Source organism: Oncorhynchus mykiss, chromosome 2 (genome assembly GCF_057628025.1).
Source record: "Oncorhynchus mykiss isolate SJ-2025 chromosome 2, ASM5762802v1, whole genome shotgun sequence".
Taxonomy (NCBI): Eukaryota; Metazoa; Chordata; class Actinopteri; order Salmoniformes; family Salmonidae; genus Oncorhynchus; species Oncorhynchus mykiss.
In genome coordinates this window covers 74,727,114-74,754,903 of record NC_143023.1, presented here as the reverse complement: position 1 = coordinate 74,754,903, position 27,790 = coordinate 74,727,114, and the positions used below count along the sequence as shown (strand labels likewise).

Genomic DNA, 27,790 nt, shown 5'->3' with positions numbered 1-27,790 from the left:
GCAGTTCATCCAGTGTGATCATGGGCCTGTTGGCTGCATCTCTGATCAGTCTTCTCCTTGTATGAGCTGAAAGTTTAGAGGGACGGCCAGGTCTTGGTAGATTTGCAGTGGTCTCATACTCCTTCCATTTCAATATTATCGCTTGCACAGTGCTCCTTGGGATGTTTAAAGCTTGGGACATCTTTTTGTATCCAAATCCGGCTTTAAACTTCTTCACAACAGTATCTCGGACCTGCCTGGTGTGTTCCTTGTTCTTCATGATGCTGTCTGTGCTTTTAACGGACCTCTGAGACTATCACAGTGCAGGTGCATTTATACGGAGACTTGATTATACACAGGTGGATTGTATTTATCATCATTAGTCATTTAGGTCAACATTGGATCATTCAGAGATCCTCACTGAACTTCTGGAGAGAGTTTGCTCCACTGAAAGTAAAGGGGCTGAATAATTTTGCACGCCCAATTTTTCAGTTTTTGATTTGTTAAAAAAGTTTGAAATATCCAATAAATGTCGTTCCACTTCATGATTGTGTCCCACTTGTTGTTGATTCTTCACAAAAAAATACAGTTTTATATCTTTATGTTTGTAGCCTGAAATGTGGCAAAAGGTCGCAAAGTTCAAGGGGGCCGAATATTTTCGCAAGGCACTGTATCACACAGTCATCCAGAACAGCTGGTGCTCTCATTCATGCTTCAATGTTGCTTGCCTCAAAGCGAGCATAAAAGGCATTTAGCTCGTCTGGTAGGCTTGCGTCACTGGTCAGCACATGTCTGGGTTTCCCTTTGTAGTCCATAATAGTTTTCAAGCCCTGCCACATCCAACGAGCATCAGAGCCGGTGTAGTAGGTTTCAATCTTAATTCTGTATTGACACTTTGCTTGTTTGATGGTTTGTCTGAGGGCATAGCAGGATTTCTTATAGGCGTCCAGATTAGTGTCCCGCTCCTTGAAAGTGGCAGCTCTAGTCTTTAGCGCGATGCGGATGTTGCTTGTAATCCATGGCTTGTGGTTGGGATATGTACGTACGGTCACTGTGTGGACGACATCGACGATGTACTTATTAATGAAGCAGATGACTGTGGATGCATACTCCTCAATGCCATTGGATGAATCCTGGAACATATTCCAGTCTGTGCTAGCAAAACAGTCCTGTAGTGTAGCATCCGTGCCATCTGACCACTTCCGTATTGAGCGAGTTACTGATACTTCCTGCTTTCGTTTTTGCTTGTAAGCAGGAATCAGGAGGATATAATTATGGTCGGATTTACCATATGGAGGGCGAGGGAGAGCTTTGTACGCATCTCTGTGTGTGGAGTAAAGGTGGTCTCAAGGTTTTTTTCCTCTGGTTGCACATGTGACATGCTGGTAAAAATTTTGTAAAACTGATTTAAGTTTGCCTGCATTAAAATCCCCGGTCACTAGGAGCGCCGCTCCTGGGTGAGCATTTTCTTCTTTGCTTATGGCCTTATAGAGTTGGTTGAGTGTGGTCTTAGTGCCAGCATCGGTCTGTGCTGGTAAATAGACGGCTTCAAATAATATAGATGAGAACTATCTTGGTAGATAGCGTGATCTACAGCTTATCATAAGGTACTCTACCTGAGGCGAGCAATAGCTTGACAATTCTTTAATATTAGACATCGCGCACCAGCTGTTATTGACAAAAAGACCTACGCTGATACAAGGATGATTTAACCAGTTTGTGCCCAGTGGGTGGGGTTAATGGCTGTTCTGGTAAATGACACCCGTTATTGTTCTAATGTTGGAATCTGACAGAATCTGACAGACTGACTTCCTTAGCTAGTAGACTGACAATCTATGGACTATTTAAAAAACATATTGTGCTCACCAATATGTGCGAGTGTGTATGTGTTTGTCTTTCATGTATAGCTGATCTGAAGACCTAAACCTTCAAACATGCAAACATGGTGTTACGTTAATATATCTGCCCAAATCTTTCATCTTCTCTTCTTGCTGTGGCGTTGTTCACTATGTGTTGTTCAGTCGTAATCCCACACTTGCGTAATATTCTCTCCCAGTTTGCCATGCAAGCAGACCTGACCCAATATTAAGCCCAGTTCAAACTGCCTCAGCTCTGCTCTGTTTGGAACTACAGAACCGAACAATGTGTTTCAGCATGCAGAACAACAACACATTGTTTACACAACAACCATGGTGGCCCGGTTCTGAACTGTCTGGAGGGGTGATTAACTGAACTGGTACCTACAATCTTCAATAACTTGAGGACTACTTCCACTCATAAAATACTGATCTCTGTGCAGTAACATTGTAGTGACGAGTATATATTTGTTTTCGCATTCTACTTCAAGGTCTGGATATATCTTAAGTGTAAATCACATGATCAGCACACAGCCTGCTGGTCCATGCCAGGAGAGGTCTCAAATTTAACACATTAGCAAGGGAGGTGTGTAGGCTAGAGACAGACTGTCCTAAGTGTTTTCAGGGGAGTATGTGTGTGTGCGTGTGTGCGTGTGTGCGCGTGTGTGCGTGTGCGTGTGTGTGTGCGTGCGTGTGTGCGTGTGCGTGTGTGCGCGTGTGTGCATCTGCGTGTGTGTGTGTCTGTGTGTGTGTGTGTGTGTGTGCGTGTGTGCGTGTATGTGTGGGTGTCCTAAGTATTTTAGGGGAGTGTGGTCTTGGTGAGTGGCCAGCAGTCTGAGATCAAAGGATTAAAAGGACCGGTTGTCACTATGACAGCTGTAGCAGTTTGGATATCCACTTGACCGGGCAGAGACACTGTAATAAAATTTATGAACAGAAAAAGAGCTAGAAAGAGAGAGAGAGAGAGAGAGAGAGACGGATGAGCAAACAAACGGATGGACGGACTGAAGGAGAGACAGACAAAGAAACAGCGAATGAGAGGGATAGAGAGATGGGGACGGAGATAGGGAGAGATAGACAGACAGAGAGACAGAGAATGACAAGGATAAAGAGATGGGGACGGAGATAGGGAGAGATAGACAGACAGAGAGACAGAGAATGAGAGGGATAGAGAGATGGGGACAGAGATAGGGAGAGAGAGAATGAGAGGGATAGAGAGATGGGGACGGAGATAGGGAGAGACAGAGAATGACAAGGATAGAGAGATGGGGACGGAGATAGGGAGAGACTGACAGAAAGAGAGACAGAATGAGAGGGATAGAGAGATGGGGACAGAGATAGGGAGAGACAGAGAATGAGAAGGATAGAGAGATGGGGACGGAGATAGGGAGAGACAGACAGAAGAGAGGCAGAGAATGAGAGGGATAGAGAGATGAGGACAGAGATAGGGAGAGACAGACAGGCAGAGAGATAGAGAATGAGAGGGATAGAGAGATGAGGATGGAGCTAGGGAACGACAGAGCTGGCAAATATTCAGTGATATGATCTGACAGCACCTCTGCAGAGGTTTCCAGACACATGCTACAACGTTGTAGAACCATACTAATCCTCCACTCCTCTGCCTTTCCTCATCTCTTCTGCTCTTCCTTTCCCCTCTTCTTCCATCCAACATCTGATCCCTCGGATACCTCTCACCACTCTCCATGTGTTCCACTACGACTGGAAATATATACCTCACTGATCAATACCACTCGCTCTCTCTTCCCTGATTTTCCTTTCTCTCTTTTTTTCTGTTCAATGTATCCTGTGTTCTTTCTCTCTCACTCTTTCAAAAGTTTGAAGACAGTTTAACTGACAGAGTCAAAAGTCATTGAGTGCTCCCAGCCCACCCCATGGCCTCCTCTATGCCCACTGCCTCTCTGCCCCCATGCCTCTCCACTCTGGTCGTCCAGACCTCCAGGGCCCCAGCCCATCTACGTGGCCCATCCGAGGCTGTCCCTGGCTGGGCAGAAGCATGGTAGAGACAGGGGGACAGATGGAGGCATCTGAGGCTCTAATCTCTGCCTGGTGGGGAGGTTTCTTCATGGCTATCTTAGTCACTGTGCCAACATCTAAAGGCCAACAACACACTCAGATACACCACACACAATACAGCACAGAGAAGCCACTGACTTTACAATAGCAATGAATCCAGATAAGTATGTGTGTCTGCCTGTATAGCTAATTATCTAGCTAGCTAATAATCTTTCCATCTATTACTGTACTTTCCAGCATAAGTTATAGAGAGATGTTCAGCTGTGTTGCTGTGTAGAATTAGTACATGTGGCCAATTGGAAAACTGATTAAAAGGCTAAAGGTCAATGAAGTGTGACACCAAACTGTTGAGAATGGAATATCAGTTACCCAGACATACTGTACACACACTGCTACTCCCAAGGGAAAAACAAGGACGCCAGCAGCAACATGAGACCACACACACACACACACACACACACACACACACACACACACACACACACATACACACACACGTGCTAGTTTTTACGTGCAGAAGTCAGAAATAATTTGCTCCATTAGCTGCTCATAGCTAAGTAGTGACTGGCTGCAACTGGAGTGTGGAGTGACAGTGAGCCAGCGGGGGGTGGAAATGGCCTACACACAGTTTCTTTAATGAAATCCTCCATACATTACATATTTCTAAACCCCCACCCCAAAAAACACTCTGTTTATAACTATTCCTGTACTGCCTGTTTCTGTGGAGTGTCGATCCTGTCCCGTCCTGACTCTAGAACTTGACTCCCATTCCTGACGAAATCCTGAACCACCCACAAGACCCATGTGAGTCCTGTTCCCATGTCAACCTCTAACACACACACACACACACACACTGCAGTAACAGTATTACGCCATCGCGGGGAGTTGCCATGTTTTAACTGTCACAGAAGGAAGTCATGGCTTGATGCTTTAATTATGCTATTTGGTACTGTATCTTAGCTGTCTGTCATACTACGCAAAATTGAAACTAAAACGTATGTTTAGGCATTCATTCCGAATGGTTAAGGTTAGGGTTAAGGCTTGGGAAAGGCTTAAAACAAAAAAGAGTGTCTAGCACTAGGATTGAACACACAACTTTCAGAGCTGGAGTCTACGGCTTTCACGACCATCCCCCATCCACAACACCCCAGCAAGCCGCCAGCCTGCTAGAAGGTAATAGGCGCTCACGTTGTCCCTAGTGGACGACATAGCGTCCATATTTCTCCAAATCCAAACGTAATCTGGTATCTGCAGAATCAGCACCTCCCGACTTATTCCGTAGGAGAATGGGCTGTCTGGCACATTTCACTGGTGGGGATCATAAGAGTATGACCTCAAATGCCTCTGTCAAGTGTTATTTAAAAGGCCTATCCAATTGCATACAATTGAAATCAAATACAAATGGCGAGATGAATACAAGCTGGTGCACAGAACACAGCTCATAATCCATGTAAAATGAAATCCATATACTGTACATGCTTACATAAATTACATTCCAACATGTGGAAAGACAGTAATCCAGACGTTTGTTTTTAGGGTCAATCTGAATCCAGTGTGAAAGGACCATTGTCTCTGATCTAATCCTGACTTTATTTACAGGCCTGGGTATGAACCCAGCGCTAACCATGGTTACCTCACACTGCCTGGAAACACACACCCAGGAATGAGTTAGAGCAGTGCTCTCCACAGGGTTCTCCAACCCTGTTCCTGGAGAGCCATCGTCCTGTAGGTTTTTGTTCCAACCCTAATCTAGTACACCTAATTCTAATAATTATCTAGTTGATAAACTGAATCAGGTCAGTTACAACTGGGATCGGAGCAAAAACCTACAGGAGGGTAGCTCTCCAGGAACAGGATTGGAGAGCCCTGTGTTAGAGACTATAGTGTCTTACTCTGGGGTCAGACAAGAATGTATACCTGCATGAAAACGAGCTCCAAGAAAGATATATGGTTACCATAGCACTTATTCAGTGGGCACTAATACAATTGTTTTGCTTACACTGTTGATGTGATAGAAATCTGAACTAACTTGTCCACGTCACAGTTGTTGGTATTGAGACACATTCCAGGAACAATCCAGAAATGCGTTTTCAGGAACTATGATTAAAAAAAATAGTTTTTAGATAAAATACAAGTTTTAAATGAAAGCTAAGCCTGGATCCACACCAGAGTTTAAGTTGAATTATGACAATTGTTTCTCTACTATTTTCCTACAATTTGGGGAAGGAGGTTAAATGGAGCAGGTTTACAGAGACTGAACAAAAACAGAAGCAGCTTACATGAGATTTGCCAATTACCCGAAACACCTTACCCACACTTGTTCACCCTCCCCCTGCCCTCACCCCAGTTCTCCCCCACCCTCACCGATCCCTGGAGAGATGGAGCCCTTTCATGACCTGCCCAGGACACCCAGAGATCCACCAATCACAGACCAGGACCAGAAACACTAACAGACCTTTCTACTTGTGGAAATCAGAAAAGACAAACATGACCACCCTGTAAAAACAACCTGAAGGAGAGGGGAGAGGTTTCTGTGTGGAACAAAAGCAGCTCTAGAATAACACACATTCTGGTTCAGAAAGAGAGGAATTCATATGTGGAACGTTAACAGTCAGTAGACCTTAGCGATGGCCCAGACCACATGGGCTTCCATATATCCTCCACCTTTCTCCCCCACAGATACCCCTTATCCTCACCCACATCCCCATTCTATCAAAAATAGACTACTGGGAACCTGCACAGATGAGGTGATCATAAGAACGAGGATGTGGTTGATAAAATAAACCTAAATAAACTCAAATCTACAGTATTTCTGTACCTCGCTACCAGGGGCCTTGGCTTGATTGTACAGAAATGATGAAGTCAAAGAGGAACAGCTCTAAGCTCTATACTGTAGCTTTCTATGTCATGAGAACCACAACCAAACAATCCATTCCTTTTCTAGGTTCCAGAACCTAAACAATCCGTTTGAACTGTGTTTACTTGATACTCAATACCCATCTGTTTGTTTGTCTTTGTAGAGTTTCTAAACTGGAGATGTATTGTAAGGGTTAATAGCTCTGAAAGCAAAGGGGATGTGAATCTTCCAGTCACCAAGATCAGAGATTACTTAGGCTCCTTTGAAAAACACTGCTATACAAGTTAAAACAATATTTACCCTCTGTAAGGGTAACTCTGTAAGGGTTAAAACAATATTTACCCTATGTAAGGGTAACTCTGTAATGGTTAAAACAATATTTACTCTATGTAAGGGTAACTCTGTAAGGGTTAAAACAATATTTACCCTCTGTAAGGGTAACTCTGTAAGGGTTAACATAATATTTACCCTCTGTAAGGGTAACTCTGTAAGGGTTAACATAATATTTACCCTCTGTAAGGGTAACTCTGTAAGGGTTAACATAATATTTACCCTCTGTAAGGGTAACTCTGTAAGGATTAACATAATATGTACCCTCTGTAAGGGTAACTCTGTAAGGGTAACTCTGTAAGGGTTAACATAATATTTACCCTCTGTAAGGGTTAACATAATATTTACCCTCTGTACGGGTAACTCTGTAAGGGTTAAAACAATATTTGCTCCGACATTATGATGCAAATGGCATATACAGTGATTTCCCTCCAAAATAGTTATCATGCAATATGACAAACAAGCTTCAGTTATTGGATGATCACCAGCCCTTACCCAATGAATTCCTCATGTTGGTCTTAGTTTGTGTAGAGGTCCTCAGCTATAGATGTTATTTGGTATTAAATGATTCATTATATGGTTGTAATGGTAGTTACTAAGTTACATAATTCAACACAGCTGTAAATTGGTTGCAAGTTGTTCCAGTGGTGCTTCTTTCAATAAGATTGAAATAGATCTAAAGTAATTATGTAACTAACAATTTCACAGTGTTGGACAGCGTTTCTAAGTTCAGTCAAACTCAGTGGCTGTGAAATATAGCATCACCCTTGTTTTCTCATAAAATGTTAGGACCTATTGAGCTGGTTGAAAACATCAAGCTGTGCTTAGTGATGGACAACTTTGACATTTCTCCTTTTTGATTATTTGACCCCTCCCTTCCTGTTTAAAGACGGAGAGAGAGGAAAGTCATTAAACTCTGACAGAATGTGTAAATCTTTCAGGATGCCAGTGGAGCCTCCAGTCCAGACCACACAGTCAGTAGTGGGTATAAGGTGGCTTTGGCTGCTGTGAAATCCTGTCAATACCTTTCTGTGTGACTGAGATTCCCATGTCCTTGCCATGTGGAAACAGGGTTTCCCCCCATCTTTTTCAGTTTGACCCAGATTGAATGCCCTCCAGTCACTGTGAGACAGCATGGGTAATGGTTGTGTGTAGCTGATAGACTAGATTAACCATTACACTGTCTGAATGACTGACAAGTTAATGAAGTAAATTTGCAGGATGATTCCCTACATTTATGTCATTTCTACATACCATGATGACAGACACCTTCATATGTATTGACGAATGACCATGCACAAGTGCAAACACACGCAAGCATGCATGAACGCACATAAACACACACACACAAACAAACACCTCGTCTCCCTCAACAATCCCCCATGCTGAACACAGGCTGTGTAAATGGAGATAATGAAACAGCACTTGATTCTGTGTTTCAAAATCCAGGAAGGAAGGATTCTTCTACCAAGACCTTTCTACTTCCTGGGAGCAGGGGTCAGAGGTCACAGAGATTGTTTATGAATGGTAGAGAGTGACGAGGTCATGTTTGTGATTGTCAAGATTGATGGGGTCATGTCAAAAAGCAATCAGGCATGTGATCAGAACTGAATGAGAGCAGACATGCACACACACACACACACACACACACACACAATCAGAAAATACCAGAATATTAATAACTAGGATATATTTACCTCTTTATATTTATCTCTTTCCATGTAGGTAGTGTCTAACAAGGTCTATAGTATTTCCTATGCGTTCCAAAGGTTAATGATGTGATGGTGTGTGATGCTGTCCCCCCAGGCATTCAGACACAGCTTTGATACTAAAGACATCTGAGCTCTACCCCCATCCTCTCTGTACCCTCTGACTCCTGATAAGTGGAACATGGCTGTGATCAGAATCTCAGGGAAACAGGATATGCTTGGACGTACTCTGCTCCACGACACCCCATGAAACGGTGTCTCCCATCATGACCCCACAGAGAGAGGTGGTGGGTAGGCAGTCAGCTCAAATATATACCACTGCAGAAAGAGAGAGGTGGTGGGTAGGCAGTCAGCTCAAATATATACCACTGCAGAAAGAGAGAGGTGGTGGGTAGGCAGTCAGCTCAAATACATAACACTGCAGAACACCTTGAATTCCAGGACAGAAGGAAATTCAGGATATTAGTTTTTTAGTAGTATGAGTAGCTACATGCAGATATCCTTTTCTGCCTGCAGTAGAGATAATACGACTTAGAAAAAGTGAGTTATCTGCATCAGAGTAGTATACGTCTGAAAGATATGGTGTATACATACGTATTCAACTTTTACAAACCCTATGTGAATGAAGACAATGTTTAAAGGTGTGTGTGTCCCGGCACACACTCTGCAGTGAGGAGAGAGGCTGTACTTAGCTGCTCACAGCTAACTGTTTCTGCATACCTGCTGCTAAGAACACACATACCTCCAGGCCCATTCCCCCAAGCTGCTCCAGGCCCATTCCCCCAAAATACTACTGTACACAGGCTGCCATCAATACTACTGTACACAGGCTGCATTCAATACTACTCTACACAGGCTGCCATCAGTACTACTCTACACAGGCTGCCATCAATACTACTCCACACAGACTGCCATCAGTACTACTCTACGCAGGCTGCCATCAATACTACTCCACACAGGCTGCCATCAGTATTACTCTACACAGGCTGCCATCAGTGCTACTCTACACAGGCTGCCATCAGTGCTACTCTACACAGGCTGCCATCGATACTGCTCTACACAGGCTGCCATCAGTACTACTCTACACAGGCTGCCATCAATACTACTCCACACAGACTGCCATCAGTACTACTCTACACAGGCTGCCATCAATACTACTCTACACTGTCAGGTGCGTGAATGAGGACCCAAAAGCGAATTAACAAACAGAGTTTCTTTAATGATGAACACACGTGGGCTCAGATGGACAGGTAGATTCCGACAGGACAAGGTTGCAGCAAACACGATGATAGTCTGGTTCAGGCATGAGACACACAAACAAGAATCCGACAAAGACAGGAGCAGAAACAGAGAGAGATATAGGGACCTAATCAGAGGGAAAAAGGGAACAGGTGGGAAAAAGGGGTGAATGAGGTAGTCAGAGAACACAAGGAACAGCTGGGGAAAAGAGTGACAGAAACGGTAACCTAGTACGACCAGCAGAGGGAGACAGGGTGAAAGGAAAGGACAGAAAGACACAACATGACAATACATGACAGTACCCCCCCACTCACCGAGCGCCTCCTGGCGCACTCGAGGAGGAAACCTGGCGGCAACGGAGGAAATCCTCGATCAGCGCACGGTCCAGCACGTCCCGAGAGGGAACCCAACTCCTCTCCTCAGGACCGTACCCCTCCCAATCTACGAGGTACTGGTGACCACGGCCCCGAGGACGCATGTCCAAAATCCTACGGACCCTGTAGATGGGTGCGCCCTCGACAAGGATGGGGGGGGGGGGGAAGACGAGCGGGGGCGCGAAGAACGGGCTTGATACAGGAGACATGGAAGACCGGGTGGACGCGACGAAGGTATCGCGGAAGAAGAAGTCGAACTGCGACAGGATTAATGACCCGAGAAATACGAAACGAACCAATGAACCGCGGGGTCAACTTGCGAGAAGCCGTCTTAAGGGGAAGGTTCTGAGTGGAGAGCCAAACTCTCTGACCGCGACAATATCTAGGACTCTTAGTTCTACGCTTATTAGCAGCCCTCACAGTCTGCGTCCTATAACGGCAAAGTGCAGACCTGACCCTCTTCCAGGTGCGCTCGCAACGTTGGACAAAAGCCTGAGCGGAGGGGACGCTGGACTCGGCGAACTGAGATGAGAACAGCGGAGGCTGGTACCCGAGGCTACTCTGAAAAGGAGATAGCCCGGTCGCAGACGAAGGAAGCGAGTTGTGGGCGTATTCTTCCCAGGGGAGCTGTTCTGACCAAGACGCAGGGTTGCGAAAAGAAAGACTGCGTAAGATGCGACCAATAGTCTGATTGGCCCGTTCTGCTTGACCGTTAGACTGGGGGTGAAAGCCGGAAGAGAGACTGACGGAAGCCCCAATCAAACGGCAAAACTCCCTCCAAAATTGAGACGTGAATTGCGGACCTCTGTCCGAGACGACGTCTGACGGAAGGCCATGAATTCTGAAAACATTCTCGATGATGATTTGTGCCGTCTCTTTAGCAAAAGGAAGCTTAGCAAGGGGAATGAAATGAGCCGCCTTAGAGAACCTATCGACAACCGTAAGAATAACAGTCTTCCCCGCTGACGAAGGCAGTCCGGTGACAAAATCTAAGGCGATGTGAGACCACGGTCGAGAGGGAATGGGAAGCGGCCTGAGACGGCCGGCAGGAGGGGAATTACCGGACTTAGTCTGCGCGCAGACCGAACAAGCAGCCACGAAACGACGCGTGCCATGCTCCCGGGTGGGCCACCAAAAACGCTGGCGAATGGAAGCAAGCGTACCCCGAACGCCAGGGTGGCCGGCTAACTTGGCAGAGTGAGCCCACTGAAGAACGGCCAGACGAGTAGGAACGGGAACGAAAAGAAGGTTCCTAGGACAAGCGCGCGGCGAAGGAGTGTGAGTGAGCGCTTGCTTTACCTGCCTCTCAATTCCCCAGACAGTCAACCCGACAACACGCCCCTCAGGGAGAATCCCCTCGGGGTCAGTGGAGGCTACGGAAGAACTGAAGAGACGAGATAAAGCATCAGGCTTGGTGTTCTTAGAGCCCGGGCGATAAGAAATCACGAACTCGAAACGAGCGAAAAACAGCGCCCAACGCGCCTGACGCGCATTAAGTCGTTTGGCAGAACGGATGTACTCAAGGTTCCTATGGTCAGTCCAAACGACAAAAGGAACGGTCGCCCCCTCCAACCACTGTCGCCATTCGCCTAACCGGATGGCGAGCAGTTCGCGGTTTCCCACATCATAGTTACGTTCCGACGGCGACAGGCGATGAGAAAAATACGCGCATGGGTGGACCTTGTCGTCAGAGAGGGAGCGCTGAGAAAGAATGGCTCCCACGCCCACCTCTGACGCGTCAACCTCGACAACGAACTGTCTAGAGACGTCAGGTGTAACAAGGATAGGAGCGGATGTAAAACGATTCTTGAGGAGATCAAAAGCTCCCTGGGCGGAAACGGACCACTTAAAGCACGTCTTGACAGAAGTAAGGGCTGTGAGAGGAGCTGCCACCTGACCGAAATTACGGATGAAACGACGATAGAAGTTCGCGAAGCCGAGAAAGCGCTGCAGCTCGACGCGTGACTTAGGGACGGGCCAATCAATGACAGCTTGGACCTTAGCGGGATCCATCTTAATGCCTTCAGCGGAAATAACAGAACCGAGAAATGTGACGGAGGAGGCATGACAAGTGCACTTCTCAGCCTTCACAAAAAGACAATTCTCTAAAAGGCGCTGGAGGACACGTCGAACGTGCTGAACATGAATCTGGAGTGACGGTGAAAAAATCAGGATATCGTCAAGGTAAACGAAAACAAAGATGTTCAGCATGTCTCTCAGGACATCATTGACTAATGCCTGAAAGACAGCTGGAGCGTTAGCGAGGCCGAAAGGAAGAACCCGGTATTCAAAGTGCCCTAACGGAGTGTTAAACGCCGTCTTCCACTCGTCCCCCTCCCTGATGCGCACGAGATGGTAAGCGTTACGAAGGTCCAACTTAGTGAAAAACCTGGCTCCCTGCAGGATCTCGAAGGCTGAAGACATAAGAGGAAGCAGATAACGATTCTTCACTGTTATGTCATTCAGCCCTCGATAATCTATGCAGGGGCGCAGGGACCCGTCCTTCTTCTTGACAAAAAAAAACCCCGCTCCGGCGGGAGAGGAGGAGGGGACTATGGTACCGGCGTCAAGAGCTACAGACAAATAATCTTCGAGAGCCTTACGTTCGGGAGCCGACAGAGAGTATAGTCTACCCCGGGGAGGAGTGGTTCCCGGAAGGAGATCAATACTACAATCATACGACCGGTGTGGAGGAAGAGAGGTGGCCCTGGACCGACTGAACACCGTGCGCAGATCGTGATATTCCTCCGGCACCCCTGTCAAATCACCAGGCTCCTCCTGTGAAGAAGAGACAGAGGAAACAGGAGGGATAGCAGACATTAAACATTTCACATGACAAGAGACGTTCCAGGAGAGGATAGAATTACTAGACCAATTAATGGAAGGATTATGACAAACTAGCCAGGGATGGCCCAAAACAACAGGTGTAAAAGGTGAACGAAAAATTAAAAAAGAAATGGTTTCGCTATGATTACCAGAAACAGTGAGGGTTAAAGGTAGCGTCTCACGCTGAATCCTGGGGAGAGGACTACCATCCAGGGCGAACAAGGCCGTGGGCTCCCTTAACTGTCTGAGAGGAATGTCATGTTCCCGAGCCCAGGTCTCGTCCATAAAACAGCCCTCCGCCCCAGAGTCTATTAAGGCACTGCAGGAAGCTGACGAACCGGTCCAGCGTAGATGGACCGACAAGGTAGTGCAGGATCTTGAAGGAGAGACAGGAGTAGTAGCGCTCACCAGTAGCCCTCCGCTTACTGATGAGCTCTGGCTTTTACTGGACATGAAGTGACAAAATGACCAGCAGAACCGCAATAGAGACAGAGGCGGTTGGTGATTCTCCGTTCCCTCTCCTTAGTCGAGATGCGGATACCTCCCATCTGCATAGGCTCAGCTCCCGAGCCGGCAGAGGAAGATGGTAGTGATGCGGAGAGGGGGGCAACGGAGAACGCGAGCTCCTTTCCACGAGCTCGGTGACGAAGATCAACCCGTCGCTCAATGCGAATGGTGAGTTCAATCAAGGAATCCACGCTGGAAGGAACCTCCCGGGAGAGAATCTCACCCTTTACCTCTGCGCGGAGACCCTCCAGAAAACGAGCGAGCAAAGCCGGCTCGTTCCAGCCACTGGAGGCAGCAAGAGTGCGAAACTCAATAGAGTAGTCTGTTATGGATCGATTACCTTGACATAGGGAAGACAGGGCCCTGGAAGCCTCCTCCCCAAAAACAGATCGATCAAAAACCCGTATCATCTCCTCCTTAAAGTCCTGATACTGGTTAGTACACTCAGCCCTTGCCTCCCAGATTGCCGTGCCACACTCACGAGCCCGTCCAGTAAGGAGAGATATGACGTAGGCGACACGAGCAGTGCTCCTGGCGTAAGTGTTGGGCTGGAGAGAAAACACAATATCACACTGGGTGAGGAACGAGCGGCATTCAGTGGGCTCCCCAGAGTAACACGGCGGGTTATTGATTCTGGGCTCCGGAGATTCGAAAGCCCTGGAAGTGGCCGGTGGATCGAGGCGGAGATGGTGAACCTGTTCTGTGAGGTTGGAGACTTGGGTGGCCAGGGTCTCAACGGCATGTCGAGCAGCAGACAATTCCTGCTCGTGTCTGCCTAGCATCGCTCCCTGGATCTCGACGGCTGAGTGGAGAGGATCCGAAGTCGCTGGGTCCATTCTTGGTCGGATTCTTCTGTCAGGTGCGTGAATGAGGACCCAAAAGCGAATTAACAAACAGAGTTTCTTTAATGATGAACACACGTGGGCTCAGATGGACAGGTAGATTCCGACAGGACAAGGTTGCAGCAAACACGATGATAGTCTGGTTCAGGCATGAGACACACAAACAAGAATCCGACAAAGACAGGAGCAGAAACAGAGAGAGATATAGGGACCTAATCAGAGGGAAAAAGGGAACAGGTGGGAAAAAGGGGTGAATGAGGTAGTCAGAGAAGACAAGGAACAGCTGGGGAAAAGAGGGACAGAAACGGTAACCTAGTACGACCAGCAGAGGGAGACAGGGTGAAAGGAAAGGACAGAAAGACACAACATGACAATACATGACATACACAGGCTGCCATCAGTACTACTCTACACAGGCTGCCACCAATACTACTCTACACAGGCTGCCATCAGTACTACTCTACACAGGTTGCCATCAATACTACTCTACACAGGCTGCCATCAATACTACTCTACACAGGCTGCCATCAATACTACTCTACACAGGCTGCCATCAATACTACTCTACACAGGCTGCCATCAATACTACTCTACACAGGCTGCCATCAATTCTACTCTACACAGGCTGCCATCAATACTACTCTACACAGGCTGCCATCAATACTACTCTACACAGGCTGCCATCAATACTACTCTACACAGGCTGACATCAGTACTACTCTACACAGGCTGCCACCAATACTACTCTACACAGGCTGCCATCAGTACTACTCTACACAGGCTGCCATCAATACTACTCTAAACACGTACACACCATTCAAGCATGCAAGCAAGCACATGGCACACATACAGTACAAACACACAAGCACACACAAACACACACACACACACCTCCGTGTTTCCAGGACAGCCCAGCAGAAGTTGACTGTCAACACCTGAGTAACAGAGACACCTGCACCTTGGTAAATACTCTGTAATATACTGTATGTGCAAAACACCTTGCTTACATCTCAATTCAGCATGATTTTCCCCCCTTTCCTCTTCCTGTCAGGGGTTTGATATCTTGATTTTAGCAGGGATGCTTTTGAAGTCGGCCTGCTTACAGAAAAACACCTTTGCTTTGCATGCCACCACTACAGCACATCTGAATAAGCAGTGGTGGAACAAGTACCCAATTGTCATACTTGAGTGAAGGTAAAGATACCTTAATAGAAAATGTCTCAAGTAAAAGGGAAAGTTACCCAGTAAAATTCTACTTGAGTAAAAGTCTATTTGCTTTTAAATGTACTTAAGTATCAAAAGTAAGTATAGTTGCTAAAATATACTTAAGTATCAAAAGTAAAAGTATGAATAATAAAAAAAATCCTTATATTAAGCAAACTAGACGGCACAATTTTCTTGTTTTTTACATTTACGGATTGCCAGGGGCACACCAACACTCAGACATCATTTGCAAACAAAGGATTTGTGTTTAGTGAGTCCGCCAGATCAGAGGCAGTAGGGATGACCAGGGATGTTCTCTCGATAAGTTTGTGAATTGAACCATTTTCTGTCCTGCTAAGCATTCAAAATGTAACTTTTGGGTGTCAGGGAAAATGTATGCCGTAAAAAATACATTATTTTCTTTAGGAATGTAGTGAAGTAAAAGTAAAACTAGTCAAAAATATAAAGAGTAAAGTACAGATACCCCAAAAACCTACTTAAGTAGTATTTTAATGTATTTTTTACTTAAGTACTTTACACCACTGTGAATAAGCTAACTCACATACAAATCTAGACTTACTGACATCAAGATCGTGGAAATCAATGATGTGAGAAAGACAAGACAAAACAAAGACAAAACAAAGGAGATGATTGTGGACTTCAGGAAACAGCAGAGGGAGCACCCCCCTATCCACATCGACGGAACAGTAGTGGAGAGGGTGGTAAGTTTTAAGTTCCTCGGCGTACACATCACAAACAAACTGAATTGGTCCACCCACACAGGCAGCATGGTGAAGAAGGTGCAGCAGCGTCTCTTCAACCTCAGGAGGCTGAAGAAATTTGGCTTGTCACCAAAAGCACTCACAAACTTCTACAGATGCACAACCGAGAGCATCCTGTCGGGCTGTATCACCGCCTGGTACGGTAACTGCTCCGCCCACAACCGTAAGGCTCTCCAGATGGTAGTGAGGTCTGCACAACGCATCACCGGGGGCAAACTACCTGCCCTCCAGGACACCTACACCAGCCGATGTCACAGGAAGGCCATCAAGATCATCAAGGACAACAACCACCCGAGCCACTGCCTGTTCACCCCGTTATCATCCAGAAGGTGAGGTCAGTACAGGTGCATCAAAGCAGGGACCGAGAGACTGAAAAACAGCTTCTATCTCAAGGTCATATGACTGTTAAACAGCCACCACTAACATTGAGTGGCTGCTGCCAACACACTGACTCAACTCCAGCCACTTTAATAATGGAAATTGATGGAAATTGCTGTAAAAATATATCACTAGCCACTTTAAACAATGCTACTTAATATAATGTTTACTTACCCTACATTACTCATCTCATATGTATATGTATATACTGTACTCTATATCATCTACTGCATCTCTAATTCTCTCTTTCTCTCTCTCGGAGGACCTGAGCCCTAGGACCATGCCCCAGGACTACCTGACATGATGACTCCTTGCTAACCCCAGTCCACCTGGCCGTGCTGCTGCTCCAGTTTCAACTGTTCTGCCTTACTATTATTCGACCATGCTGGTCATTTATGAACATTTGAACATCTTGGCCATGTTCTGTTATAATCTCCACCCGGCACAGCCAGAAGAGGACTGGCCACCCCACATAGCCTGGTTCCTCTCTAGGTTTCTTCCTAGGTTTTGGCCTTTCTAGGGAGTTTTCCCTAGCCACTGTGCTTCTACACCTGCATTGCTTGCTGTTTGGGGTTTTAGGCTGGGTTTCTGTACAGCACTTTGAGATATCAGCTGATGTACGAAGGGCTATATAAATATATTTGATTTGATTTGATCTTTATGTAATACATAATAAATAAATTAAAAATAAATTATTCTGTATGGATTCCATTATCTGTATGGAAAGGCCATTTTGACCACACCCTAAACAATAACATAGGCCTACTGAAAGCCTCAAGCGTTTATTTGTGTCTGTCCGTAAGGTCTCTTCTCACCTCTCATAGCTGTGTTTACAGCAGACTCTCTCATTACACCAATCACATCAACTCACACACTCTCTTTCTCTTTGTCTTCCTCTTCCCCTCTCATGTCTGTCTGTCTGTCTGGGGCAGTTAGCCTGACCTACTGACCCCTCTTTTCCAATGAGCACTCAGACAGACAGACAGACCGGGTTGTGTTTTAGTCACGCGTAGAGACAAGCAGAGCCACCCTGACTGATCCACTGGTTCCCTCTAGAGAGGGCTAAGACATAACACACAAACAAACTCACATCAGTGTGTTTCACCGTGAGGAAATAAAAGAATGTGAGAAAAGCAGAGAGCTACTACTAGCCCTTGATCAAAGAGTATACTGAGCCACAGAGGAGACACTCAGTCAATCCCAAGCGCTATGGGTGGATCTGGCGAAGAGAGCACATGGGCAACACTGGTGGACATTCTGTGCATAGCCCATGAAACCCTGAAGTTTCACTTTGCAATTCTACAGTAGAAGCGGGAAATAAACTATTTCCCCTGCCATTACTCTCATTTTATATCTGAACGAAAAAAATGGGTGTGTTACAAAATCCCTGAAACTTCAAAACTATAATCTGCAGTTGCTACATACATTTTTGGATTTATAAATTATACCCATTGATTCTTGAAGAATATAACTTGTTAGTGGTTAGTGGTAACCGGAAGGTTGCTAGTTCTAACCCCCGAGCTGACAAGGTACAAATCTGTCGTTCTGCCCCTGAACAGGCAGTTAACCCACTGTTCCTAGGCCGTCATTGAAAATAAGAATTTGTTCTTAACTTACTTGCCTAATTAAATAAAGGTAAAAAAAAATACAAAATCTTAGTTCAACTGTCGTACCCCATCAGATCACAAAATATAAGGTTTGCTTTACTTCAATGTTTGTAAACAACATACATGTAAATAACACTGTATAGCCTCAAAACATGGTTGACACCATAATGTTGATATCATGGATGGACAGTCCTTGCCTCCATTGCTTTGTCTATGAATTTGAGAACAATTACATTCCAGCTTTAATATGCAAATATGGTCACAGAGCAGTGCTTAGCAGTGGGGGTTAACTTGGGATCTGGTAATGTCTGTCTGGTGTCTGGGTCCTGGGGAGCCTAACTAGCAGGCTGTTTTCTGCTTGTCCAGTTCTGTAGACCCCTGCTCCTCTGACTGTGCCCTGCCAATGCCCTCTCCCCCTCCCTGTCCCCCTCCTCTACCCCTGTAGAGAACTCTTTCTCCGTCTACTGCTCTCTGTTCTAGTCCACCCTCTCCCTCTCTCAGTCCTCTCATCCATTCTTCTCACCTCTTGATGCAACCCATCGAGCCTCCAGCCTTAACCACACTTCATCCTCCCCATCTCCCTTCAGTGCCCTTCTGATGCTGTCCATTCCTACTCATATAGCCCCTCTCATCACCTTTCTCTTTCCTTGTCTTTCCCTCTCTCCTCTCCCTATGGAGTGGGCTAACTGTCTGTGAGACAGTGGGAGTTTGGTGAAAGGGGCAGAAGTGGGGCCAAGGGTATGACTGGAACACAATCCCATACTAATGGATATGTGAGACCATCAGAGAGTATAAAACATTTAGAAACAAATGCAGGATTTCCCCCAGTGATTCCTGTGGTCTTCTGACAACCTCAGAAAGCATAAGAAGAAAACAACCACGAAACAGAGATTACACTGACAAATGAAATATAGTGGTAATGCGATTACTGTTGCGTGAACATTAAGATCGTTAACAACGTGTGTGAGCATTATAATAGGCAGATTAAGGCTGCTGTTTCAGGCGTCTCTCTGCTCTCTGATGGAGGTTAATCATAAGGCTGTGCCTTGTTTGGCTCCTCTGCTCCTCCTGGTCTCCTGTTTCCTTTCAGAGAGTGAGAGAGAGAGATCCTCTGTGTTCTGTTCCTCTTACTGATAAATAAGCAATAGGCCGAGATAGAAGAGCTCCTCAATGCAACGCACAGTCAAGCTGAAATATTAATCATCATTGTTATGGGACAGAGAGGGAAATCGCTGCGGGGAGGAGAAGGAAAATGTATATGTTCTGGCATCAAATGATGCGAGAGAAACAACCTTTTACACCAAGCAGTGTTTTTCAATGCCATACAACAACTGCAATCATATTTAAAGCAATTTCCAAAATGGTGTGTCCTTCCTGTGTGCTTCAGTTATTTCTATAGATAGGAGAAATGAACATGGCTGAAGCTATATTAAAGATGCACTCTCAAAACGTTTGTATAATTTCTGCCAGCAGTTACAAGTTGTGCTCACAAGCCAAAACGAGTCACAGTTTTTGTGTACCACGTCATCCATTTCGTAATCCATTTCGTGTGATATTTTACACATTTTGCAATTTGTATGATATTTTACAAATCCAATTTGTGCAATATGTGTAAAAATAAAAGTGCTTAAGGGCTACAAGGACCATCACTAACAAGGAAAGCAGGGGAAGGGGAAGGTGCTACTACATAGGTCAAGTAAAACATACAGCATGTAGGTGAAGGGATAGGGACCCAAATGGAATCACGCCTCAGGGAGCATGTCAGGGTAACAAGGTCAATCAAATCTAGACTCTTATCTGAAGGTTGATCTACAACTGTCTACTCATACCAGTCAGCACTGACAAAGGAGATGCCATCTAAACTAATCATATTTGAGGAATTGCATTACTTAAACCAATCATATCTAAGTAAACTCGTGATAGTAATTAGGGACAGTCATGAGGTGATACACAGTGAATTACATTGTCAGACTAATATCAATGTTGCCAGAGCTATATAGTCAATAATACAAACTTAACTATCTATTCAGAATACAGAGGTTATATAACACTACATCGCAAGACCACAAGACCTTTTCGGAACCAAAAACCCCTTAGGCTTTATGCTGTTATAGTCTGTCCTATCAGCCCAATACTGACAAACCAATATATCCTGCACATCAGCTGTATCTCCCAGACACACACAGTTCTGCCCTACAGCATCTACGGCCAGCTGGAACTGAATCATCCTGACATCTCCATGCAGTGTGTGTGTGTGTCTGTGTGTGCATGCATGCGCGTGTGTTTGTGTGTGTGTGTGTGTGTGTGTGTGCAAGGGGGCTGTTATATCAGGACTGGACCAGCTGAGCTGAAAAAGTTCACTGCGGAACAAAAATACACTTATGACGCACTTTTTATTTCTCTGTCTCATTCTCTCTCCCTCTCCATACTCATTCAGGATTATAAGGCAAGAGTTTATTTAAATAACTTTTAGACAATACCAAAATACACCTACAAAAACAGAAACATTCACTTTGTACAAAAATATGATTCTTTGTTCATTCCAGACATAATACATGATTATTATAGTAGCAGTAGAATAGGTCATAGCTAAGCTTATCTAGAGCATGCAGTTTCTCCTGTACATGTTATAGAAGTATTTACAGTCATTCAACATGAATGCATCTGATTAACACACACACTACTGACCTATGGGCCACATCTCAATAGGATCAAATAGGGTCATGGCTAGAAGGGATGCAGCGAAGTTCAGTGACAGTGAAGTTCAGTGACTTGTTGTGAACTCAGACCATACTGGCTTAGCCATGTCACCCATGATACAAGTCAGTATTCAACATCCATCCAAGTCTGAGGACGACGCGAGATGACGTGGAAACTGGCCGCTAGGGACAACAGGGAACACTGGTTTTGCTAGGGTGCTGTGGACGGGAATGGTGGATAAGCATCTGCCTCAGATTGAAAGTTCAAATCTAGCAATAGAAAGTAATTTTTGTTTTAAGCCTATCCAAAAAAACTTAACCGTTACCTTAACCTTACCCTAACCTTAACCATTCGGAGTTAATGACTAACCTTGAGAATTTGGAGTTAATGCCTGAACTTAACGTTAAACACTTCGAAATCTGACGTTTGGAACAATTTAAAAAATGTTGTGTTTGTGAAAAATTGACAAATTCCAAACTCTCACGGGAGTTTGAAATCACATTTGACATTAGCTGCACCCCTTCTAGCCACAACCATAAAACAGTAAAAGCACTGAGACAATATTGAGATACAAACCTGGGCACAGCCAGAGGGATCATGGGTATGTAGTTTGAAAAGCCAGACCTATGTAAGTCCTATGAGTGTTTGACTGGTATAAAATACGATCATACCGGTGACAGCAGTCTACTCTTAGCAGTCTACACCCTCATTGAACACTTTTTGGTTGCAAGTAGAACCATTTTGGTTCAAGGTACAACTTTTTCTACAGAGGCTCCTACATGGAACCCAAAAAGGTTCTAGCTGGAACCAGAAAGGGCTCTCCTATGGGGACAGCCAAAGAACCCTATTGGAATCATTTTTTTCTAAGATTGTATTGTAGTCCCTATAACTTTCCCTCAAGTCTAACTACTTGTTTGATCATCTTACCCATGGCCCCCCTTTACCACTATAAACATTGATGGGTTCCCCTAATGACACTTTTTGTGACTGCTGTTCTCACTCCTCCTTTTTGGTATCCTCACCAGCTCATCCTCTCCTCTGTCTCACTACCCTCTCTCCATCCATCTCTTTATCCCTCTCTCCATTCCTCTCTCCATGGTGTCGCCTGTTCCTGCTTTTCTTCAGCTCCTGGATGTGTTTCCATTTCCCCACCCCCTGCCCTCTTCCACCTCTCCTATTGGCCGGCCTCTTCTCCAGCCAAAGCGAATCACAGTACTCCTCCAGCGAGCCAATGGGAGAACTCATCACACGCAGGTAGTCCTTATAGCGCTGACGAGACTCTGCTCCAGGGCGAACCTCAACACTGGGGACCTTGCTGGGCTTTGGCCGCCCGTCAAGATGCCCGTACGAAATGAGGCGCAGCGTGAGGCGGAGCAGAGTGTGTGTGAAGTGTGTGTGCTCCTGTGCCATACACACGTACATGCCGGCATCGGCAGGATGGAGAGAGCGAATGAGGAGACCTTGACCTGTATGGACCACTCTGTCATCTGGCCTCACCTGGGAGAGGGGGTGAGATTACAGAATATTAGCTATAAACATTCATATAGTACTCTACAGAGACAACCCAGCAAACTGGAAACATTAGCTAAAATTCCCAGTTCTAGTTCGGGTTTTATCTAACATTAGTATGATAACATCGCAAAAACATTCAAAGAATGCTGTATAAAACAACCACCACAGAACATTCCCCAAAAGTCCTCATTAGGTTTCCAGGTATAATAACACAGTGTATGAATGAATTTGCTATGAATTTCATAACTTACTTATTTGGAAATTGTGGAACATTGTGCAACATTGTGGGAATGTTCTGTGCATATTCTTGCAACATCCCAGACAGCGCCCATAATTGAATTAAATGTTCTGGGACCCTTTAAAGAACATAGACCAGGTGTTCTGGCAACATTCTTACAACATTATAGGAATGTCTTGTTCAACCTAACATAAACATTGTATGAATGTCATCACAACTGAGCATATTTTGTGCTTTGGGAACATATATCTTGTACCCACATTGTTCCCACAACCTAATTAAATGTTCTGGGAACCTTTAAAGAACACAGAAAGTCTGTTCTGTCAGACATTATCGGAATGTCAGCACAACTGGACAGTCATAGCCCCACAATGTTCCCACAACCTAAAGAAACATTCTGGGAACCTTTAAACAGATTAAATGTGTTCTAGGAACGTTCTTGCGACATCAGGTGAATGTTTTTTTGCATCCTAAAAGAAACATTGTAGAATCATCTGCATAATTGGACCATTTTTTTTGTTTTGAGAACATATATTTTGTGATGTCACCACAATGTTCCCACCAGACGGTTCCCACAACCTAATGAAACGTTCTGGGAACATTTAAAGAATAGATTAAATGGGTTCTAGGAATGTTCTTGCAACATCAGGCAAATGTTTTATACAAACATTCTATAATCATCAGCATGACTAGTGGGCTTCCGAGTGGCACAGTGGTCTAAGGCACTGCATCTCAGAAGAGTCACTACAGACACCCTGGTTAGAATTGAAGCTGTGTCACAACCGGACGTGATTTGGAGTCCCATAGAGTGCTGCAGAACTGGCCCAGGGCCGTCCGGGTTTGGCCGGTGTAGGCCGTCATCGTAAATAATATTTGTTTTTAACTGACTTGCCAAGTTAAATAAAGGTTCAATAAAAATTATTGTAGAGTTTTTGTGTTTTGAGAACATTTGCTGCGACCTAACTGATGTTCTGAGAACTTTCACAGAACTGATTTTGGTTTGCTGGGAACCATCTAGAATAGGAATTGGACAGACTGGACATTGGACAGACTTTAAGCCTAACTCACCAAGGAAAAATAAGCAGGGAAATAAGCAAGACAACATTAACAAACCTATATGATAGGTATGAAACATATGGAATGTATGATCTCTGGCCTAACAGGGATACCAGACCTATCAGCACCAGATTGTAACCCTTCAACAACACGTCACACACTCCACTACCTCCCACAGTGTCACAAACACACGGCTAATTTGTACCCAAGGTGTTTTAAGCACGGTAATGACCCTTGGAACAGGATGCACATTAAGGGTTTGGATGCGGTGTGTGTTGACTGATGGGGTCAGAGGTGTGTGTGTGTGTGTGTGTGTGTGTGTGTGTCTGTGTCTGTGTGTGTCTGTGTGTGTGTGTCAGGGTCAGCGGTGCTAGCATATCAGAGTGATAACGATCCTTTCTTCATGCTCACTAACATCCACCATGATTCATCAGGTGGCATGGCCTAAAACAACACAGCTGGGCTGTGTGTGTGTGTGACTGAGATAAAGAGGAAGCAAGCGGGAGTGCTTCAATGCATACTTCCCCCCTCAGTCTGCTCTCTTACCACCTGACAGAGGTTAATAAACTGAAAACACAGACAGTTTTACATGTTAGTCACTTAGCAGATGCTCTTATCCATAGTGACTTACATTTCATTTACATTTTTTTAGGTGGGACTATTACATATCTCAGGGGTGACACGGGAGGAGCGGGGTGACACGGGAGGAGCGGGGTGACACGGGAGAACTGGGGAAGATGGAACAGCAGGCGGGCTGCAGGGTTCTGGATAAGTTGCAGGGGTTTGATGGCACAAGCGGGGAGCCCAGCCAACAGCGAGTTGCAGTAGTCCAGACGGGAACTGACAAGTTTCTGGATTAGGACCTGTGTGAGGTAGGGTCATACTCTATGGGTGTTGAAGAGCAGGAACCTGCAGGAGCGAGTCACTGCTTTGATGTTTGCAGAGAACGACAGGGTGTTGTCCAGGGAAAGGCCAAGGTTATTTGCACTCTGGGCAAGGGACACCGGGCAGGCCTTCCCTGGTAGGAAGACACTCCATTTGTCGATGTTGAGCTTGAATTGGTGGGCCGACATCCAAACTGAGATATATACCAGGTACGCATAGATGTTTTTCGCCACCTGGATGTCAGAAGTAGTAGTTGAGTGTCATCAGCATAGCTATGATAGGAGAGACCATGTGAGGATATGACGGAGCCGGGTGACTTGGTGTATAGAGAGAAGAGGAGAAGAAAAGTAGTTGAACCGGCCTAGAACCGAAACCTGGGGGACACCAGTAGTGAAAGCACGTGGTGCAGACATAGATCCTCTCCATGTCTCCTCGTAGAACGGTCCTGCCAGGTAGGATGCAATCCAAGAGTGTGCAGAGACTGAGACGCCCCGCCCTGAGAGGGTGGAGAGGAGGATCTGATAGAGTCTGAGACTCCCAGCCCTGAGAGGGTGGAGAGGAGGATCTGATAGAGTCTGAGATCCCCTGCCCTGAGAGGGTGGAGAGGAGGATCTGGTAGAGTCTGAGACTCCCAGCCCTGAGAGGGTGGAGAGGAGGATCTGATAGAGTCTGAGATCCCCTGCCCTGAGAGGGTGGAGAGGAAGATCTGATAGAGTCTGAGACTCCCAGCTCTGAGAGGGTGGAGAGGAGGATCTGATGGTTCATGGAGTCGAAGGCAGCAGATAGATCTTGGAGGATGAGAACAGAGGAGAGAGAGTCAGCTTTGGCAGTGTGGAGAGCCTCCATGACACAGAGAAGAGCAGTCTCGGTTGAGTGACCCGTCTTGAAGACTGACTGGTTAGGATCAAGAAGATTGTTCTGAGAGAGATAGCGAGAGTGTTGGTCAGAGATAGCATGCTCAACGGTTTTGGAAATAAAAGAAAGAAGGGATGTAATCTGTAGTTTTTGACATCAGAGAGTGTTGGTTTCTTGAGGAGGGGAGCAACACTGGCCATTTTGAAGTCAGAGGGGACGCATCCAGTGGATGAGTTGATGAGGGAAGTGAGGAATGGGAGAAGGTCTCCAGAGATGGTCTGGAGAAGGGAGGAAGAGATGGGGTCGAGCGGGCAGGTTGTCGTGCGGCCGGACATCACTAGTTTCTCATCTGGAGAGAGGGGAGAAAGAGATCAAGGCATAGGGTAGTTGTGTGAGTGAGACCAGTGGACTCATTAGGCTGAGTAAATGAGGAGAGGATGTTGTTATTAACCTTCTTTTCAAAGTTGTTGACAAAGTCGTCCGCAGAGAGAGGAGGGAGGGGGATTGTCAGAGGATTAAGGAGGGACGATAAGGTGGAAAAGAGTTTCCTGGGGTTAGAGGAAGAAGCTTGAAATGTAGAGCGATATAAAGTGGCATTAACAGTGGATAAAAAGGTAGAAAAGGTGGAGAGGAGGGAGTGAACATACGATAGGTACTCCGGATGTTTAGTTTTCCTCCATTTTCACTTAGCTGCCCGCAGCCCTGTTCTGTAAGCTTGCAATGAGTCACTCAGCCACAGAGCAGGAGGGAAGGGCTGAGTCGGCCAGGAGGAAAGGTGACAGTGCGAGTCATAGGATGCGGAAAGGAAGGAGAGCTGGGTCGATGAGGCAGAACCAGGAGATAGGAGGTAGATGGATTTAGCAGAAGAGAGTGATGATAGATAGAAGAGGAGAGAGTAGCGGAAGAGAGAGAGCGAGGATTGTGATGGCAATTGACCATCTAGGTAGTGGCTGAGTGGTTAGGATTTGAGGAAAGGGGGAAAACAATTGTGATCCGGGGCTTGAAGGGGGGTTTCAGTGAGGTTAGTAGGCGAACAGCCTCTAGTAAAGATGAAGTCAAGCATATTGCCTGCCTTGTGAGTGGGAGGGGACTGGGAATGGGTGAGGTAAAAATAGGCAAGGAGGGGAATCAAAGAGTTGGAAAGAAATGAATCGAAGGCAGACATCGGGAGGTTGAAGTCGGCCAGTACGAAGAGCGGTGAGCCACCGGTCAGGAACTTAGCTTATCAAGGTGTCAAGATCAATTGAGGAACTCGCTAAAGGCATCTGGTGGGCGATAGATGACAACAATGTGAATCGTGAGAGGACATGTGACAGTGACAGCATGGAATTCAAATTAGGAGATGGACAGATGAGTGAGAGACTAAAGAGAAAATCAATTTCTGCATTTAGGTGAAATGAGTAGCCCTGTGCCACTACCGCGATGACAAGATGCTCTCGGACTATGAGAGAACACGTAGTCAGATGACAAGAGAGCAGCTGGAGTAGCATTGTTCTCTGGGGTGATTCATCTTAACGTTAAGGGCAAAAAAGTCAGCATAGGCTGAGATGAAGGTGGCGTTCATTAGAAGGGTTGCAGCCAAGGGGTGGGGAGCGTCTGTAAAGCTAACAGGTATAGAAAAGCCACACAGTTGGCAAAGCTACAAAATAACTCTGAGATCTGAAAATAACTAGGTAAGATACTCAAATGAGAGAGTGGTGTGGAGCCTTCCTCTCTTTCCTCCCCCGAACAACTCCGCAGAACTGTCTTGGTTTTGGCGACGAGGCCACTGCTTACAGCTCCGGCTGAGATAACAGAGGAGACTGGTCATATGAGGTCCTCTGTGGCTCAATTGGTAGAATATGGCGCCTTGCAACACCATGATAGTGGGTTTGATTCCCGGGACCATCTGTACTTAAAATGTATGCATGCATGACTGTAAGTCGCTTTGGATAAAAACCTAAATGGCTTATTATATTAGACTGAAGTACTAACACTAATTTCCTACTGGAGGTGAAGAGCGCACTTCCCGGTACTAAATG

General features: G+C 45.7%; 2 protein-coding genes across 2 annotated transcripts in view; one reads left to right on the top strand and one right to left on the bottom strand.

The window, feature by feature from the left end:
• LOC110496093 (metabotropic glutamate receptor 3) overlaps window positions 1-27,790 on the top strand; it is a 918,426-nt gene that overhangs the window by 669,535 nt on the left and 221,101 nt on the right. The gene's annotated exons all lie outside the window — the stretch shown is intronic.
• The window catches only part of LOC110496107 (semaphorin-3D), a 102,649-nt gene continuing 95,756 nt past the window's right edge, over window positions 20,898-27,790 (bottom strand). Inside the window, exon 18 of the mRNA XM_036955511.2 lies at window positions 20,898-22,720. Within this exon, the coding sequence (XP_036811406.2) occupies window positions 22,250-22,720 (471 nt within the window). The 3' untranslated portion in view covers window positions 20,898-22,249. The remainder of the gene's footprint in view (window positions 22,721-27,790) is intronic.